The 19,904-nt window shown below is 39.6% G+C and overlaps 2 protein-coding genes across 2 annotated transcripts in view; one reads left to right on the top strand and one right to left on the bottom strand.

Annotated features, from left to right (window-relative positions):
- LOC141800165 (neural-cadherin) overlaps positions 1 to 1,610 on the top strand; it is a 152,586-nt gene extending 150,976 nt beyond the window's left edge. Inside the window, exons 33-34 of the mRNA XM_074682571.1 lie at positions 643 to 800; positions 907 to 1,610. Of these exons, the coding sequence (XP_074538672.1) occupies positions 643 to 800; positions 907 to 1,581 (833 nt within the window). The 3' untranslated portion in view covers positions 1,582 to 1,610. The remainder of the gene's footprint in view (positions 1 to 642; positions 801 to 906) is intronic.
- A 9,301-nt stretch (positions 1,611 to 10,911) lies between these two features.
- Positions 10,912 to 19,426, bottom strand: ccne2 (cyclin E2). Its single transcript, XM_074683528.1, has 12 exons — positions 19,368 to 19,426; positions 17,680 to 17,717; positions 17,226 to 17,307; positions 17,091 to 17,141; positions 16,362 to 16,507; positions 15,039 to 15,174; positions 14,795 to 14,941; positions 14,617 to 14,712; positions 14,386 to 14,520; positions 14,190 to 14,301; positions 13,946 to 14,103; positions 10,912 to 12,084 (listed from the first exon to the last, which is right to left on the bottom strand). The coding sequence occupies exons 2-12, from the start codon at positions 17,691 to 17,693 to the stop codon at positions 11,974 to 11,976; spliced, it is 1,188 nt and encodes a 395-aa protein (XP_074539629.1). The 5' UTR covers positions 17,694 to 17,717; positions 19,368 to 19,426; the 3' UTR covers positions 10,912 to 11,973.
- Positions 19,427 to 19,904: the final 478 nt, after the last annotated feature.

The raw sequence follows: 19,904 nt of genomic DNA, 5'->3' as shown, positions 1-19,904 counted from the left end.
CAACCAGGGGCAGAAATGTGTTTTTAATCCTGAAATGATTTAATACCAGATATTAAAATGTCAAAATAAAGTCACAATAACTGGCCAAACCTGTACAGATCATGTGACGTAAAATCAAGCGACCTCTCTGTCGACCTCTGTGACCTGTCGAATCAGAAACTCCTCGAACAGCTGAGAGGTTTCTGTCACATCAGATTCATCACATTTATAAAATATCGAGACCAAAAACGACAAACTCCTGAAACTTCTGGAGCAAAACATGAAAGATGAGACCAATGACTGAGTAAACAACTCCATTTCCCATCAGCCCCTTCACCTCCTGGGGAGGTGAAACTCTGAAGGAGACCTGAGAAGTTTTCCTCCTCCCCTGACCTCCTCCTGAAGGATGTCGACCTGATTCTCCTCATTACGGCGCTCGTTTCTTCCTCACCTGTTTGTAATCATTACCCCGACGTCTCCAAACGAGCACGCCGCTCGTTTATCCCGGCCTAACGACTCCGGCGAGCCGCCTTAATGAGCCGCCGTACAGGAAGGAAATCAACCCCCCCCCTGCTGCCGAGGCACATTTACAGAGACGCATATTCATCCTCTGCTCCCTGTGTGTGTGTGTGTGTGTGTGTGTGTGTGTGTGTGTGTGTGTAGCCGTGCTGGTGGCGGTGACGGTGTGGAACCAGAAAGGAAGTCGTAACAAGTTCAGGAAGCGAGGAGTTTATCACATCCCCGCCGAACACGAGAGCTGGGAGGACATCCGAGAAAACATCCTCAACTACAACGAGGAGGGCGGGGGGGAGCAGGACCAGGTACACACACACACACACACACACACACACACACACACACACACACACACACACACACACACACACGCTGCCTCCTCTAACACGCCGTTTCCGTCTCTCCTCACAGAACGGTTATGACATCACGGAGCTGAAGCGCCCGCTCTGCTCCAGCTTGTCTCAGTCGTCGTCGTGCACCACGGCGCCGCTCATCAAGTCGTCCCCGGGCTCCCAGGAGGAGGTGCACCCGTCCAGCTCCTCCTGCAGCTCCGGCGCCCCCTACCTCAGCATCCCTCACCACCACCACCATCACCACCAGCCGCACGCCAACGGCAGCTACACAGGAGACTCCGCCTACACCTACAGCGCCCCCGTTGGCCGGGACGTGGAGCTGTGCGACGCCGGGGGCTACGTGGAGGTGTCGTCGGCGTCCCGCTCTCACGTGGACTTTAAAAGCTACGTGGCGAGGATCATCTGGGAGGCGGACAACGACAGCGAGGCGCTCCCGTTGGACGCGTACCACGTGTGGTGCGTGGAGGGGGCGGGGTCGTCAGCAGGAAGTCTGAGCTCGCTGGGCTCGGGGGCGTCCTGCAGGAACATTAACCCCGCCTCCTGCGAGGAGGAGGAGGAGGATGATGATGATGATGAAGGGGGGTTTGTGACCAACAGGCTGTCGCAGTGGGGGCCGAAGTTTCAGGCGCTGAGTGAGATGTACGACCGGCCGCAGCTGGCGCTCACGTACAGAGACGCCGTGGCGTACATCCAGAGGAGCCACAGCCACGACCTGCTGCCTCAGCACCACTAGAGGGCGCCACACGGCCACAGCCATGTTAACACACAGCTGAGTGAGAGGGAGGCGGGGCCGCGTTTACGACACATCAGAAACAAACGAAAATGAAACTTAATCAGGATGAAACGTCAGATTCTCCACAGGGCAGATTTTTCCGATAAAAAAAAGATTATTTCAGAAAAATTAGCAGATTTCTACAAACGAGCCTGAATCACAGCATCAAATTAAAGAAACAGGAAATGTTTTTCTTGTTTTCATGGTCAGAATAAAGTCAGACCACACAGGAAGCGCCAAAACCGATGAACAAAAAACAGACTTTGTGTTGCAATGAGGATTAAAATCAGTGTAATAAATTAACAGGTCAAATTTTAATTTGTATCTTAATTTATATAAATGATAAAAAATTGTGCTGGATACAAATTAATTTAAGGAATTTTTTTTTGCATTTTATTTCAGTCCAAAATCAGTTTTTATGCAGACTTTATTTATTTTACTGTTTTTATACATTTGATAAATTTAATAATTATATTTTTTGTTCAAATCTGCTCTCTAAATTTTTTTTCTTTTTTTTTAACTGTTTATTTTTTCATGGCAGGCACCAAATGTGCTCAGAAAGTTTTTATCTTGCCGTGATGTTGCACAGCCTGATTGGTCAATGTTTTTTAACGTTGTAATTGGCAAAACGTTGTTTAGGTCTGTAGTTTTTGCAGTTCAAAGAATAAGTTTTGGCAAATATTGTGGGACCTCCTGAGAAATTAGGTAAAAAAAAATTACTGAGGAGAAAATTTGTTTTATAAGTTTTTTTTTTTTTTTTTTTTTGGGGGGGGGGGGATTTGTAAGTTAAATAACTGCACAAATAACGAGGTCTAAATAAATTATGCTCTGTTCAGTTCGAGCCAAAGACAAAATGATCTATTCAGGTAAAAATCTTTTTTTATTTTAACCAGGCTGTAAACATGTTTATTTCTGCTGTAAAAATCTGTTTTTTGAATGAGTGTGTATGTGGTTTCTGGTGTTTCAGCAGCCAGCCTCTAGTGGACACTTGAGGAACTGCAGTTTGTAACACTTCACAAAAGGCTTCATATTTTCAGACCAGGGGTTGGTGCCTGGATTCAACCTTAAGTTTCAACCCTTTAACCCTGTTTCCACCAAGTGGTCTGGTACCGTTTGGTGAGGCTGTTTTCCAAACAAACAGGAAGTTCTGTTCAGGAAGTGGACCGGAGGTACGATCGGTAATTTGGAGACCTGTCCTGGTTTTAGTCAAAGGAAATGAAACAAAATGTGTGGCATTAGTCTAGAGCAGGGGTCTGTAACCTTTAATCTCACAGAAGCCGTTTGACCTCAGCTCACCTGGATCAAAGTCATTCAGGAGCCACAAAATCTACTTTATCGTCACAATAAAGACAAAAAAGTAAATGAAACAAATAAACAAAACAAATAAATGATAAATAAACAGATTTTAATAACTTGCTAATTTTATCAAAAATTTAAAATTTCCAAAATTTAAAAAAAGAAATTACAAGAAATTGCAATTTTTTTGCAAAGATTCTAAAAAAGTTTTATAAATTTAGCAACAATCAAAAAAATGTCATTTTTAAATTTTGCTTAATTTTTCAAAATTGTAAAAATGTCAATAATTTGAAAATTTCAACAAAAAAGGGCATCTAAATAATTTGCAAAAATTTGCAGAAATTTGAATATATATATTAAAAAATTAAAAAATGTGAAAAGTCTTTTAATAAATTGATTTTTTTTTCTAAATTTGAAAAAAATTCAAATATTTAATTTAAATTTTTTTTGCTATTTTCATTTTTTAAATTGGAGGCTTTTTAGTTAGTTTGACAAAATGTTAACTTGTGATTTTTATTTTGTGTTAATGTTTTTAATCATTTAAACACTCTGCAAGAAAAACAAAAATTCTATAGTTCAATAGCTGTTTTTAAAGCTTTGAGGAGCCACTGCAAAGGAGTCAAAGAGCCACATGAGGCTCCAGAGCCGCAGGTTGAAGACCCCTGGTGTAGAGGAATAAGGCTGATGCAAAGCGCTGAAGGTGCAGTTCCTCAAATGTCCACCAGGGGCTGGCCCCAAAAGCCCTAGAAGCCACATGGACACCCATTCAAAAAGCTGATCTTTACAGCAGAAGGAAACATGTTGGTTGAGTGAAACTTTTGAAGAAAGACTGAAGAAAATGGGAATGTTTTATTTTTTATTTCCACTTTTTGTTGATTTCTGGACAAATGATCGGTCCTGACAGGAAGACACAAGTTGAATATTTCTCAGACAAACTTTTAAACATTCACCTTTAGAAAAACCTGATGTGACGTGAACGCAGCGCTCCGTCCCCTCCGGCGGCGTGTTTCAGGGTCCAGTCACATGACCCTGAGGTTTCATGCAGAGCCCTGACCTTCGGGGTCTGAGCTGTTTATGGAGATGAATAAAAAAAGCACAGGGAGGAGTCGTCGTGTGTTTCTGAACCAGCTTCACTCAGACCTGATTCCTTCTGCCTGGAGAGCGGCTCATCGCTCTGTGTTTATTTCATTTCTCCGGCGTTTCTCGGGTCTCTGACTCTGACTCGGGGACATTTCTGCTGCGTTCCTGGGTCAGGGATCTCGCGGCTGATTGGAGGAGTGTTTCTGGTTCATTTCTCGGTATAGAAGCGGTGATTTCAGCCTCACAAAGAGAGCTCAAACTTCTGCTGGGAGGTGTTTTTGATGCAGCGTTTTCATCTCTTTATCTCTGACCTCACCACACCAACCAAAAAGCCGCTCACAAAAACTCCATCTCACCCCAGAACTCTCCAAGGACGAACTTTTCTTTTCTCAGAAACATCTTTTTCACTTTCAGCCGTGAGTGTTTCCTCACGGAGCGGCTCTCAGCTCCTCGTCTCCTCCGTCCTGATGCACTAACGGAGGATTCAGACCGACCGTGAACAGAAACAAAGCCTTTAAAGCTCTCCAGGTGAAACGCTTCCTCCTCTCAGTGTTTCTCACCTGTAAAATAAGAGTGGATAGTTTTCAGGTGACAGATTATTTTTCTACTTCCTGTTCAGCGTTCAGAAGCTGCTCCGCGCTCTGTGATGGGTGGCGTTGGTCTGTTTCTGTCCAGAGACGCGGCGTTGGTGAGGGATCTTTAGAGGACGAACTGAGTGAAGTTTTTTAAGAAACATCTGCAGGTTCAGGTTTAGAGAAAGGTCAAAGAGCTGCGCAGAGAAGGTGTCGAGTTTTTCTTCACCTTATTTCAAACTAAATCAAAGAAAAATGCAACAAAAACAGTTTAAAGCCGTCTGTGAGTGGAGGAACAAATTCACTTCAGAAGTTTTCATTTCATTTTTTCTTCTCAGGATTCTGACATTTTTCACTTTTATAGATTCAAGGTTGAAATTTCTCTCGTCAAAGTATTATGAAAATAAAAAAATTAAACTATTTCTCAGAAATCTGAATTCCAGGAGTATCCAGAGCTTTCCCTAAATCTCATCTTTTTTTTCGCATTCCATCTTTTTCGAAAAATCTTCTTTTACCAAAAAATTCAGACTTTTTTCACATCCTGACGTTTTCACATTAAAAATGTTTGACTTGAAAAGAAACAATTTTTACTTTCTCTCTGATTTTCACTTATTTTTTCAAGGAATTCAAAAAATGATCTCTTGTTCAAATTAACAATTTGAAGAAAAGCGATTTAGACTTTTCTCAAAAATCCTCTTTCAAAGTCTGTAACTCCTTCTTATTTGAACTCTGAGGTTTTTTTGTTTGTTTTATTTTGTTTTATTCATTTGTGAAATTTTTTGTACCTTAAATTTTCATGACATTTAAATATTTTTAAGGGTTTTTTCCTTTTTATTTAATTTTGATTTTTGGGGGGGAATTTTTTTAGGAGTTTTTTTTTTTTTTGGGTGGTGTTATTTTTTAGTTTTTAGTTTTTTTTCCTCCAATGGTTTTAGTTGTTTTTTTGTTTTTGTTTTTTTGAAATTTTTTTTCTTTCTTTTTGTTAATGTTTATTCTTCAAAGTACCAATCCTGAGTGGACAAACCGGAGTGAAAAACAAATACATTCTTGAATAAGTGATTTATCATCAAAGAAGTCATGAAAAAAATTAAAAAGAAAGAAAAAAGAAAACTTTTCGGTTTTTTTCATGGATTTGGGGTGTTGGTTTTAGATTTCTGACAGGTTTTTTTAAGGAAACAAGTGACTTCAAATCAGTTACTTATTTTTGTAAGATGGCTCACATTTTTTAGCTTTAACTTTTTATGTCATAGTTTCTCCTTTTTTTTTTTTCTTTTTTTTTTTTACTTTCAGCCATTAAAGCCAGTTTTTCTTTGGCAAAATTCTGCTGTTTGTGTAAGAAATTTTGATTTTCTTTTTTTTTTTTCCCAGAATTTTGACAAAATTTAGACCCTTCTGTCCTTTGTTTTTTTTTTTTTTTTTTTTTTTTTTTATTAACACAGGATTCAGAGTTGAAGTCTGTGTACTGACTTTTTTCCAAATCATGAATTTAAAGCCTTTTTTCTTTAAATGGTCAGAACGTTAAAATTCATTTGTGAAATTTAAAAAGGGTCAGAGTTGAATAAAATGTCAGTGGACTTTTGTGTTTTAAAGAAGTGTTCACACTGAAGTTCCTCCACCCAGGAAATCAGGCGTGTGTAGAGTTTACACCAACATTTAACGTCAGGTTTCGGTGCCGTAAAAAGAAAATCAAACGTTAAAACCTTTAAACTGTGAAAACAATCAAAGCTCCTGGTCAGAGACCGGCTCCTGGATCTCAGCCTGCAGATGGATTTGCTCTGACATCACTTGAATCCCCCTGTTTCTGTTTACTGACACTTCCTGTTTAAAGCCATTTAGTGTTAGCAGCGGAGGAGGCTTCTCGACGTCTCCTGTAAGAAGGGACCAGGATAAAAAAAAAAGGGCGAATTTAAAACTCCTGTTGTTTGATTTTCTCCTCAAACCAAATGATACGAAATGTGAGGAGCAGTGTGATTGGTCAGGTCTGGTGGTAGCCCCGCCCACCTCTCCGCGTCATTGGCTGTCGCTGCACGGCCTGATGAATGTACGTTTATACGCAGAGAGGAGGAGACAAAGCAGAGAGAACAATCAGAGGGTTTAAAGAGAGGGTTGGAGTCGTCCGCTCCTCGTCTCTGAGCCCGCCATGAAATGTACGCCAAGCTATGCATCCAAATCAAAGTACACAGGTGTCTTCAAGCCGCCGCCGCCGCGCTCCAGGTGTTGGTGTTTGACCTTTGACCTGTGCTGTGTGACACACCTGGACACGTCTGTGTAACTCCAGTGTTTTTAAAGCTGTGTGATTCGTGTGAGTGTGTGTGTGTGTGTGTAAATGTGTGTGTGTGTGTGAACGTGTGTTTCCGCAGCGCTCGGCGTGGATCTGTACCATACCATGTAAATATGAACGTTTTCTAGCAGCTGAACGTGAATATTCCTTTTGTATATGACTTTTAATAAAAACTGTTTTCCCCAAACTCTTTTTCTTCTTTCACTTTGTTTGATTCAACCAACAGCAGAACAACAGCACCCCCTGCTGGCCGGCTGCAGTACAGGTCAATCCTAAAATCAACAGTCAGATCAAAAAATACCTAAAACACCGTTGTGGTGAATTTATGTCTTTGTGTTTTTTGTATGAATTTACTTTGAATTAGTCTTTTATCTTAAAATGAGAGGTTGTGACATCATGATTGACAGCTCTGTCGACCAATGAGGCTCCTGCAGCGCTGTCTGCTGACACCTGGGGGAATGATGAGGCCTCGTGGAGAAGTTAAACCCATTTGGGTTTGTTCTGCAGCTGAGAAAAGATGGAAATGAGCTCCAGCTTTAAAAGGTAACGATCAGCAGAGATTGAAAACATCGATGCTTTAATATTTAAAAACTTCTATTTAGCAATTAAAGAGAAAAAATAGCAAGTTTATTTCATTTAAATACTTCAAGTTTATAGTTTAGCAGGATCCTATGATAATTTCATTCAAAGGTTTGCTTTTTTAATTATGTGAGATGTGTTAATGAAAATTAGGCTCATAAAAACAAACGATATTTTTTAAGAAAATTAAATATTTTAAAAATAAATTCTGACCTTAAAGTTGATTTGAAAATAAATCTTTCCTCCCAGAAACTCTGTTTGACACACCTTATTCTGTCTCTGTACCCATTGTCTTTGGTGGCTCTGAGCACTATGGGTGTTTAATTTTAGAAGCGATGCTGCCATCCAGTGGTGAACTATGAAACTACAGGAAAAAGCAACTACCTGGTTCCATTTTTATCTATTTATTTATTTATTTAATTTTGGGGTCTGTCTTTAAAAGAAAAAAAAAAAAAAACAGAACCAGCTTTATTCACTAGCATCTTTTGTTAAAATTAATAGAAAATAATAAAATTAAATTAAAAACTAATGAAATAATAATAATAAATAATAATAATAATAAATAATAATAATAATAATAATAATAATAATAATAATAATATAAAATACAACTACTACTACAAATAATGATAATTATAAAAAAATTAAAATAATAAAAATAGTTATCAGCTGCTAACAGAGATTTAATCAAACATCCATAAGACATAGCAACAACAAAAAAAAGCAAAATAAAAAATGAAAACATGTTGAATTTAGTTTCTGGTCATTTATAAAATATCAGAGCATTGTATAACTAACATTTAAAAAAAATAATTGATCATTTGATAAAAAAGGAACAAAAGCTGAGCATAAATGTTCTGACAGCGAAAAGCAAAAAGAAAGAGAGAGTAAGAGATGAAGCCACTAAATTAGCTGTCACCTCCTGCAGAGGAAGGAGCTGGTTTAGCTCCGCCCACAGTCTCAGACTCAGACTGTGGCCTCTGACCCCAAACCTGAACCCTGAACCTGGTGAAAGTCTCACTGAGTCTCAGTGAGCTCAGAGCTCAGAGTGCTACCATCTTCAAGACGTCACTGAGACGTTGTTCCAGCCGTTTGTCAGAGGAGAGTTTGAGAAACAGACTTTAAGAAAAGATTATTGCTGAGTCAGTTTGTGCTGCACAGACGACCTTTGACCTTCCTCCTCCTCCTCCTCTTTCTTCACCCCACAGAGCTCACAGTGAGTGGACATCGAGTTGACGTGAAGCATACGTGTTCATCCAATCAGAGGGTGGAGGTTACCACGCTCTGCTGCACCTGAAACTGTGTGTGTGTGTGTGTGTGTGTGTGTGTGTGTGTGTGTGTGTGTGTGTGTGTGTGTGTGTGTGTGTGTGTGTGTGTATCAGATGTTTCATTTCACTAAAGCAGTTTTGGTTTGTCTCTGTGAGGTCTGCTGGTCCATGTTTGGTCGTGTACTTCCTGGTTTTAGAAGCTGACCCGTGTTCTCGTCAGTTTTCCTGTGGTTTTAAAGTGGGTCCAGGTCTGGACTCTCAGAGTCCCTGAAACCAGTAAGTGGGTTAGGCGTTGTGTGTCTGAGGCTCCGCGGCTGTGTTTGTGCGCTGGAGGTGGAGGCCACGCTTTCCCAGGCCGACACAATACACCCTCTCTGTGGGGGGGCGGTCTTTATGTGGGGGGCCTCAGTCCGACGGAGTACCCTATATCTGTCAGTCACAGTCCGGAAAGCTCCGCCGCCAAACACACAAACACACTCTCTGAGTCTCTCTGAGTCTCTCTGAGTCTCTGTGAGTCTCTGAAAGTCTGAAAGTCTCTGAGAGTCTCTGAGTCTCGATTCTGACACGTCTGGAGTCTCATTAACACCTGGATGTTTTTCTTTACTCGAGCTGGAAGCTTCTTTGTTTTCTGTGAGGCTGTGAAAACTCAAATGTGGCACCAAACTGAGAGCAGCTGATCGTCTGAAGAAACAAAGACAGGAGTCTGCTGAGCCGCAGAGATCAGACGTTACTCAGCACCAAGAGCAGAAATAATCTAGAGACAGATCCACATTTACAGGATTAAAGATCCTAACCCTGAAATAAAACCTGTGCACTGTGAAAAGAAAAGAAATCAACCTTTGAATTTAGTCAAAACACCAGTATTTAAAACCAGCCTGTGAATGTTTTAACATATTTAAATCTGAGGTGTGAACAAATACAAACTTTCATTCAGACACAGATTTCCTCCTGCCAACAGAAACTAACGTGTGAAACAGAGTTTCCCTGACTCAGAATCCAAACTTTAAAACCAGGTTTATGACATAAAAGTCAAAGTCGAGATTCTGAGAAGGGATCAGATTCTGAGATTTTAGAATTTTTATTTTAATATCTAAACTTTTTTTTTTTTTTTTAAAAGTCCTAATTTTGACTGTAAGATATGCAATAAAGAAATCACAGAATTCTATGAACAAATTGACTCTAATCTCGAAAAAATCTTCAATGTTTTACATTTCTGTGGAAATTCTGATCATGCATAAATAATATTTTGCTTCCAAAGTTAAAATCTTAATTTTAAATTTTGTTTAGAGATTTAAAAAAAAGTCAGAAATCTTAATTCCTGCTTTAATCTTTGAATCGTGTTTTTTTTTTTTTTTTTTTTTAAATTCTGTTGAAATTTAAAAAATAAATTCTACTTTTTTTTACCCTTTAGAGTCTCTGTGTGATTTTTTTTCCCCTCAGAGTTACGGGAATGTCCAGAAATTAAAGAAAAACTGAACTTAATCCCAGAAATCTGTAAACTATTGTTTAATTTTGTAAGAATTCAGAGGATAAAGTAAAGTTTCTTCCTTTTTACTTTCTCTTAAATACCACTTCTGAAGCTCATAATTTTAACTTTTTAATTTCATAATTTTGACGTTTTATCTCATAATTATTATTATTTTTGTTTCAATATTTGGTATTTTCATATTTCAATATTTGGGCCTTTTATTTCAAAAATGTGATTTTTTTTAATCTCATGATATCAACTTTTTTTTTTAATCTTTATGAATTTTTTATCTCAAAGTCATGACTTTTAATTTCATAATTTTGACTTTTTTATCCTTTAATTTCAGCTTTTTATTACATTATTTGGCCTTATATGTCATAATTAAGGCTTTTTATTTTATAATACTTTATTTAAATTATTATTTCATAATTTCAACTGTTTTTTTAAATGTCTATTTCTATTTTTTTTTAATTGGTGGAAATGGGCTTCCACAGATCTCCATGCTCCAACTAAATAAATAAATATATTTTTTTAACTTTTCTTTTTATTTCCTGGATGGAACATTTAAAGGGTTAAAATAAAAAAGATTTCCCATCTCTTGTATTTAAAAAGTAAAAGTTAACTTTAACAAGTTTAAATTTTAAACATCAATCTTGGTGACTTAAGTTTCGATTTCTTTGAGCCCCCCCCCATCAGAAGAACCTTACAGTAAACAGACCCAGCAGACTCTGATAATCTCTCATTTTTATTTAAAACATTCAGATATAAAAGAAAAATACACATTTGTATCGTCCTATGTACAGAAACATACATTCTTTAATCATCTACGTACAGTTGACATGGTCGCTCCGCGCCGAGCCTCCGCCCAGCAGGGAGCCTCAGCCTTACAGTCACAGGTTGGTTGGTCTCTCAGCGCGCAGCGGCGGCGGCTCGCTGGAGTTTAAATTAAGAAACTATTCACACAGTTCATGTCTCTGTAAAGGCACTAAGAAGGATCTGAGGAGTTCATGAGGAACACAGACTCGTCAGCATAAATAGCTTTTAGCCTTTGGCAGTGATCACACCCAGCTCATTGGTCGCCCACAGATTCTTTTAACATACGAACAGCTTCACTCCACACGCTACAGGCTAATCAATAAATACAAGGTGAGGAAAAGGATCAAAGAGCACAGGTCAAGTCTTCCAGGAATGTAACAACGAGCAACCAGGTTGCCTCTTTAAAAACACAGAGGGAATTATTGAGCCAGGGGAAAGAGGAGGGGTGTGTTCAGAACACCTCCAGGTTTCAGGACGTTTGAGAAAATCAGCATCGTGTTGTTCCTATGGCTCATCAGAGAATCACGTTAATCTGCTGAGATTTAGAGTGTAGATCAGTTTACACACGCTCAATCAGAGTTTAGAGATTAAATAATCTCCACAGTTCACAGTGGAGTGAAATATCTGAGACCGAGTCGTTTCCATGTTCCTGAGAATCTGACTGAAGCACCGTCTGAAGCTGTAGAGCCTCAGCTTGAAGTAAAGCACCAGTGAAACTCCCAGATTAGACCTCACAGGGCCTCCGCTCACACTGGGACAGGGTTTAAGATCAGCTGCAGGAATCCAGCCTCACACCGGCTGAGGAGAAGCTTCGTCCTCCTCACAATCTCTGAATGCATTTCATCAACGACGACAGGAAGCAGAGTCCTGCTTTAGTGTTTCAACATAAAACTGCTACATGACGGTGGAGAGCTGCTGGTGTGAGGAGCTGCGTGGTCCCAGAGGTCAGAGGTCGGTCCCATCAGAGGAAGAGAGGTAGCACCGTTTAGCTGCTCAGTGATTGGCTGGTTTCTCTGTGCTGCTGGGTGGAGTCAGCACCGCTCCCACGGCGACAGGCGAGAGCTGACAGTCGGGACTGTCCATCTGACGCTCCTGAGCTTTCCTCTGCAAAGAGAAGAAGAACACGTTTAAATTTAGCTTCATAAAAAAAAAAATCCTTTTCGGTTTCATTTGTTTCATGCTTATTTTTTAAAAATAAAAAACTTTCGTGGAGCTATAGAGGTGCTGCAGCGCTCCTTTTGGATAAGACTCTTGATTATCTTTAATCCATGAGTTATCAGACCAGAGGAGGAGAGTGAGGGCCACACCGAAAGTGTTGTATTTTTGGAGGTACAGACGCCTAGATGTGTTTTATTTCCCACTTTTATTTAAATCCTGAATTTCTGAATCTAAGATTTCAGCTGTTATCAGGCCGATGCGTGTCAATGCTAACAGGTGCTAGGCCCAATGTTCACTGCAAGCTAAAGATGTGAGGTATGAGCTAAGAGACAACATCCACCTGTCCTTCCATCCATCCATGGCCAAGGACTTTTTTTCTGGCTGATACTTATCACGTTATTCCATTTACATTATCTTGAATTTTTGCACTAAATTGCTGTTGTGACTCTGAATTCCCCTTCAGGGATTAATAAAGTCCATTCCATTTAATCTCAGAATACTAGAATCAATCAGGCCCTGACTTCAGTGTTAGAATTCTAGAATCCCCATCTTCCCTTTGCTTCACTGCCTTTGACTTAAAATTCTAGAATCCAGTGATTCCTCACTATGAGCTCAGAATTCTACGATTAAAGTCAGAACCCTTGATTTTTTTTTGCAGAGAATTCTAGAATTCTGAGTCTAAAATATAAATGAGTCAAAGTTTTGTTCTCAGAATTCTAGAATTCAGGCGATGGCAGTCTGATTTGGTGCAGTGGTTCCCAATAATTTTACCTCAGGGCCACTTTGAAGTTGAGCCTTGACGTTATTTTAGACTAAATCAAGAAAAAAAATCAGCAAAAAAATTGAAAACACCTGTGTGTGGGGGAACAAACTCAATTCAGAAGTTATACTTTTAGTTTTACTTTTTTTTTTAATTTCTAATTCTTTCACATTTTTGGTTTTGAGTTTGAAAATTTCTCTCGTTCACTGATTTAAAAAATGCAAATCTGTCTTTTTTCCCTAACATTCACACTGAAAGTATGTTATCCGGCCTTTTCTTAAAAAAAAAAACTAACATTTTGAAATGTTTGATTTAAAAAGTAGCAATTCTGACTTTTTTCTCAGACTTTGGTTTGAACTTTTGTAAAGTCTGAGATCTGAAGCCATATATAGTCAACTGTCAAAGTCAGAAACTTTTCCAGATTAGCCTTTATCACCGAGTTATCAAGACCAGAGGAGAACTATGGTGCTTACTGGAAATGTGCTGTTTTTCTTTAAGCGGTACAGACAGGTTTGTTTTAGTATTTCCCACTTTTTTTTTTTTAATTCTGAATTTAAAGTCAGAATTTTAGAATTCTCTAGAAGTTAAAAGTCTAACTTTAATCTCAGAGTTCTAGAATCATACACTGACTTCAGTTAGAATTCTAGAATCTACGTTCCCTTTGCATCGTCATCTCAGGATTCCAGAATCCATCGATTCCTCACTTTGAGCTCAGAATTCTACGATTAAAGCACCTTGAAATAAAATGTTTTGAAATGTTTTAAAATAAAAGGCAGAACCTTTGACTTTTTTCAGAGGATTTTAGAAATCTAAGTCTAAAATTATTATTCTTTTTTTTAGGATTCTAGGATTCAGTTGGTGGCCGTCTGGTCTTCCTGTCAGAACTATGACCCACCTCCCATTTTATTTAAGAATCTAAATTTCTAAGACTGTAACTCTAAGAAAAGTTGGTTAAATCAAATCTGTCTTTAAGTTTTAAATCTTTCAGTTTCTGGTTTATAGATGGTCTGAAGTTGTTTCCTGAGGTGTTGTTTGTGTTTTGCTCACCAGCAGGTCCAGGTAGGACACGTGCGTCTGGATGTTGTGTCTGTCGTCTGCTTTGACTCTGGGGAAACTTTTGAGTTGAGGCGTGGCTTCAGATCTCAGAGCGTCCATGAAGGGACTCATCCACCGCACGCAGGGGGCCACGCTCTCCCACGTCAGGCCTGACAGAGACACGAGAGATCAGATTAAAAACCAATCCAGGTCTCTGGATGAGATCCACGTGTTGGCGCCGAAGGCCGAGACTCACCTGAGACTTTATGAACCACGTCGAAGGAAGAGAAGTGGCAGAAAGCGGCGGCAGCCAGAACGCTGTAGCTGTAATCCAACGAGCCGATGTCCATCATACACAGGTCCAAGAGCTGAGACACACAGGTCAAAGGTCAGGCTCTGGACGCTAACACACACACTTCTCTGTTTGATGACTCGTACAGGTGAGGTCGTACCTGTGTGATCTGGATGTACGTGTCCTGAGAAAACTGCGGCTCCAGAAAGTTCTCTCCTTCCCTCTGAGCTTCCACCTGAGCATACAGCTTCAGCCACGAGATCGCCGTCTCCGGACACAGGTTCCAGTCCAGCGCCTGCAGGAGGACGACAGGAGAGATGACATCAGATATCTGACCTTTAACATGAGAGGGCGCCGTTTCACAGGTCACATGTCCGTTCTCTGATCCTACCTTTAACAAGTGGAGCTCTGTCTGCTGGATGTCCCACATGTCACACGCTCCGTCCGTCACGTAGGCGAACTCTACGATTTTAGGAGGGTAGATTTCCTGAAGAGGAGACAGAAAATGTGTAAGTAAAAAACATTTTTTTGGACTTTAAGGATGTTTCTGTAGATGGACTCAGACCAACCTCCATCTTTGAGGCCACAAAAAGCGCCGTGATGCCGATGAGCTGCAGATACTCTTTGCTGACGTCCTCCTGGGTCAGCATGTAGCGGTCGAAGTAATCCTGAGCCAGGTACGCCGTCTGCCGGTGGAGGCTGTACACCTCGCTAACCTGCGCAGACAGAAACATGCACAGGGTGAGCTCAAAACATCCACTTCCTGCGTCTTTAAAAAGCTTCAGAGAAAGTTTCAGGCGCCGTCTTCCTCACCTCCAGCAGCCAGTCCAGCAGGATGGCTCTCATCTTGGGCTGCAGCTTGGGATGCTTCTGCAGGTAACTCTTATCGTGGACGTATTTCAGCTCCTTGTTCAGCATCTTGATCCACACGTCGTCTGAGCTGGCCCAGCTGGGAATAAAAAACATGAATTTAACTCAAATAAAGCAGATTAGTTTCAACAAAATGCAACTTCTACATTAAAAACATTTTCCCAGAGCACTAGTTTCTCTGTCTTGGGAAGGGGTCTCAGTTTGTGCGAACTCAGAAACTGCTGAAACATTGTCAGCTGGCTGATGGAGCCATTAGAAACAGAAATAATGGCTGTTTGGAGGAAAGTCAGACAAATGTTTGGTTAAATGTGAGATTTTTATACTAAAAGTTTCAAATCATGGGGGAAATGTGTGTGAGAATGAGACTTCAGGCTGCTCCGAACGTCTCGTTTCCAGAGGTACGCGAGAATTCAACGAGATCAAGGCGAGATTTGACCAAACTGTGACATCACTAGTTGGTAAGTCTCTTTCAAAGTGTAGATTTGTCAGTTTGAAGTTATTGGAGCTGAAGAAGATTCCGGAATGTATTTGGTTCTAGAATGACTTCAAGTTCTTAAAGGGACGGTGGCTGAAATGTTTCAGACAGAGGCTGTAATCAGTGTTTTAAAAGCAGCAGCCTGAGAAAAGTTAAGTGTTTGGTTTTTTTTAGTTTGAAGTCACGTGAAGCTGAAAATATAAAACCTTGAAGTTAACCCAGCCCTTGTCTTTAAAGTGAGGAATCAAAGTTTCTGCCTTTAATTATAAAAATGAAACATTTTATTTCAAGGCACTTTAATCGTAGAATTCTGAGCTCAAAGTGAGGAATCGATGGATTCTGGAATCCTGAGATGACAGCACAGGGAACGTAGATTCTAGAATTCTAATTTTAAGTCAGTGTATGATTGATTCTAGAACTCTGAGATTAAAGTTAGACTTTTAACTTCTAGAGAATTCTAAAATTCTGACTTAAAATTCAGAATTTAAAAGAAAAAGTGGGAAATAAATCAAACAGCACATTTTCACTGTGGCGCTCACTCTCCTCTGGTCTTAATAACTCAGTGATGAAGGCTAATCAGGAAAAGTTTCTGACTTCGATGGAATATTTTTGAGAAAAAGTCTGAATTTTAAGTCTTCCCTGTAATCCGAAAAACTTCCTCTAACAGCTTTATGTAAAACGAGGCCGTTGAACCCTGAAAACAGAGCTGGGTGGAGTAACGTCTCAGCAGGAGGTGTCGAGCAGGAGCAGCTCCTTTGACTTGTAAAACACACACACACACACACACTCACCTGAGCCGGGGAATGGGGGAGGCCTTGATGAAGAGGTTCTTGAAGCGGAACTGCTGCTTGAAGTTGGACGGATCTGACGGCTCCAGCTCTTTGTGGGGAGTTTCGATGAGGACGCAGGGACTCGCTCCGTCCTCTGACCAACACGTCTGGAATAAACAAAGAGATAAAACCTCAGCGTTAAGAGGAGCTACGGGAGATTTCAGCAGATCTTCTTCTCTGGAAAGTCGCTGGTTCAAAGTCTGGTTCATCCATATGATCTTTTAAACTGGACTTTTTTTTAACCTAAACTCATAAACTCTGATTTTAATGAAGCTTCACTGACAGATCTATGAGTAAAATCTGATTCAGTCCTGATTTCTATTGGCTACGACAATCAGACTGAATTTAAATGACTCAAAGATCAGGGTGAGTCTGGGATGACTCCTTATGTAGCTTGATGGTTATCTATCTTTTAGTTTTACTCTGTTATGATATTGTTGTGTGGCTGAATGTCTGTTTATGCCCAGTACAGTGTGCTGAGGCTGGAATCATGTAAAACAGTGACACCTAGTGGTAAGAAGAGTGTAATACACAGAAAAACTCCACCATCAAGATAAAAAATATCAACTAACACTGAGAACTGTGACAAACTGAGACCAATTAAAGGCTGAAAAAACGTCAACAAACATGAGGCTCATGGGAAACTTTGATGGTTAAACTGTAAATTATAAACATGCAAATTAAACTGACCTGTATCTCATAGCTTTGTTTCTTCGCTGCAGGCTGAAGTTTTTTCTTTGGCTGAAGAGAAAAATGAAATAATTACATTTTCTGTAATAATAAAAAAAAATATTCATGAAGTCAAGAATATAAAAACACACAAACCTCTGACTTCCTTTTCTTTAGAGAGTTTCTCACGATCGGCTCAGGTGTGTTTGAATCTCTGGCTTGCAAAGTGATGCGACCGCTGGAAAGAGAAATATCACATCAGCATCTCAGCTTGAATCACATACATTAAAAAAATCTCTAAAAAAGTTTTCTAAGTGAAAGGAAGTCTTTTATTTTGAAGCTTATCAGCTTCCTTAAAGTGTGCAATATGGACGTTTTTTCTTGCTTCATGACTTACATTAATTAATATTTAACTGAGCAAAGAAACAAGTGAATAAAAACAAAAAAATGAAAAAATAAGTATAATTCATGGCCAGAATTTTAAATTAGTTATATCTAAAATGATCTGTAATAACAGAGATTATAAACACCCTGGTTATAGAGGGGAACTCCTGAATCCAGGGGGGACCCCTACAGGCCTCTAGACCCCCTTAAAAACCCTGAAACTCACCTGCGTCTGGACATTTTGTTGAGTTTTGTATGGCTCCGCTGTCATGAAAATAAAAAGAAGAAAATGGGTTATCAAAAGAGCAGGAAGTGGAGAAAAATAAGCAAAAAATCTGCTCATTTTTTCAAAGTAAACAGAATAAAGTGGTCGTATTAGCCTTATATCATGCACATCTGCTGTTGATATGCTAACAAAACATCCCATATTTAACTAAAAAGTTGTTTTCCCTCCACTTTACTATCACAGATTCATCTGATTGTAAAAAAAAAAAACGTTTTTCTTTTGATCCCTGATCTGTTGGAGATAACATATTAGAGGAGGCTACAAGGATGAGGTTGCATAAGCCTGTTATAGGCCACAGCCAAGAAAAACATCTAATTTAACACTTTTAAAGAGTCTGAATTAGTCCTAAACAGAGCTTTAAGAGCCACAGTAAAATCCTAAAGCCAAGAGTCTCAAAATATTAAAGATAATTACATTTTAAAGGCGCATTTTGAGGCTGATATGATGGTGTTAGCTTGAGATAACAGTTAACTACAGGTTAGCTCGCTGGCGCCAATAAAGGGGGACAAAATGGCTCAAAATGATCATGTTTTAATGGCTTAAAGAGCCTTACAGCTGCATGTGAAGATAAGGAAACCACAGTTTTGTTTCTTAATGTATAAAACAGATATAACAGTGTAATAATAACCAGCAAAACTAGCCCAGCAAGCTCTGTATGCTAGTGTGTGTCTGCAGCGAAAAAGGAGGGGGGCTGATTGTTCCCTCGGTTTCCAACAAAAAAAGCTCGAAAATGCTCCGTTTAAACACAGGTTTATCACCATTAAAGGCTAAACACACATCTTTACAGAGTATCCATGTGTGGTTTTTGTAGGAAAAGTCGATTAAATCAACTTTATTCGAGGATTGAAACTCAAAGGCGCGCCAATTTCCACAGCCCAGAAGCGGGAGGATTTGAGTTCTGCTTGCCCGGGAGTCTACCAGCTATAGCGGGGCAAACTGGAGGAAAACACCGCTTAAGTGATCCATACTGATTGTAAACCAAGGTAAACCTTTAGTTTAACATCTTTGGCATTACATTTGTAAAGATGTAGCTTAAAAACGGCGATTAAATGGTATTAATGAGGGGTGAACCACCGCCACTGTAATGCTAAGTTGTGGAGGGGAGCTACAGAAATTAGCAAACTTAGCCTCGTCACTGCTAACTAGGTCAACAATAACCAGCTAACCATAAAATGCATACTAACTAACCATCATCAGATTATAAGTGCAAACATCACAGCATTTGTTTCATATCTTAAAACTGCACAATTCCACTTTAATGTGGAGTTTCTGTGAGTTTAAACCACAAAAGCTGCTCTAGTGTTGAAGCAGATTAACCGCACTAAACCGCCTAAATGAGATAAAAACCACCTCAGGGATAAAATGCAAAATAAAGATGAAGTTAGTTTAACAGTAAAGGAAGAGGAAACTTCTTCAGTTGAAGTGAATCTCAAGGCTGAAACAAAGATAAAGCTGCAGACCCTCTTATTGCAGGATTTAAACCCTCCATGCAGAATCCACTGAACAAAACACGGACTAATACGATAAATATGCAAATTAAAAAGCTTAGGAAGAAATTATCAAGTATTAAATGTAAATTTGAGCTCAAAAAGCGCTTTAAAAAGCGCTCCTCAGCTCGATGCTCTTACCTCCTCTGCGTTGAATGAATGAATGCATCAGCTGTGGCGCCGGCGCCAATCCTTATATCCGGCATATGCCTTAAGCTTACTGCGCATGCTCGTTCCCGGTTAACAGAAACGCGCTAAATGTTTAAATCCGAGCGGAAAATATTCAGACGAACAACTCCGAACTTAGTCAACACGGATAAATCGTCCTTTTCTTGAACACTAGAGCTTTTTTAGGGCAAAAGAGAAAGTCAAGAGGCCTATTTTTCGTTTTTTTTGCCTGAGTTTTCGTCTGTTTCTAACAGAGAGCGAACCGTTTAATGTTTTATTGGATTAAAAACAGCTTTCTGTACATTCCGGTTAAACTCCAACGCTCCCTGAGACACTTCGCGTACAGAATACATCGTTTCCAAACACATATAATGGAAATACACGGAGTTATTAATCGTTTTTTGCGCGGTATCCAAACAGCCTCTTCTTCCAGTCCCGCCTGTGGGAGGAGTCGCTCTGACGTCAAGCCAATGAGCGCGCGAGCAGAGCTCTCCGCGTGCTTCCTCTGCA

The sequence above is a fragment of the Halichoeres trimaculatus genome, unplaced genomic scaffold (genome assembly GCF_033239565.1).
Source record: "Halichoeres trimaculatus isolate MK-OKI-2021-1 unplaced genomic scaffold, fHalTri1.1 fHalTri1_scaffold_12, whole genome shotgun sequence".
In the NCBI taxonomy this organism is placed as follows: Eukaryota; Metazoa; Chordata; class Actinopteri; order Labriformes; family Labridae; genus Halichoeres; species Halichoeres trimaculatus.
This window is presented reverse-complemented; position numbering and strand designations above follow the sequence as displayed.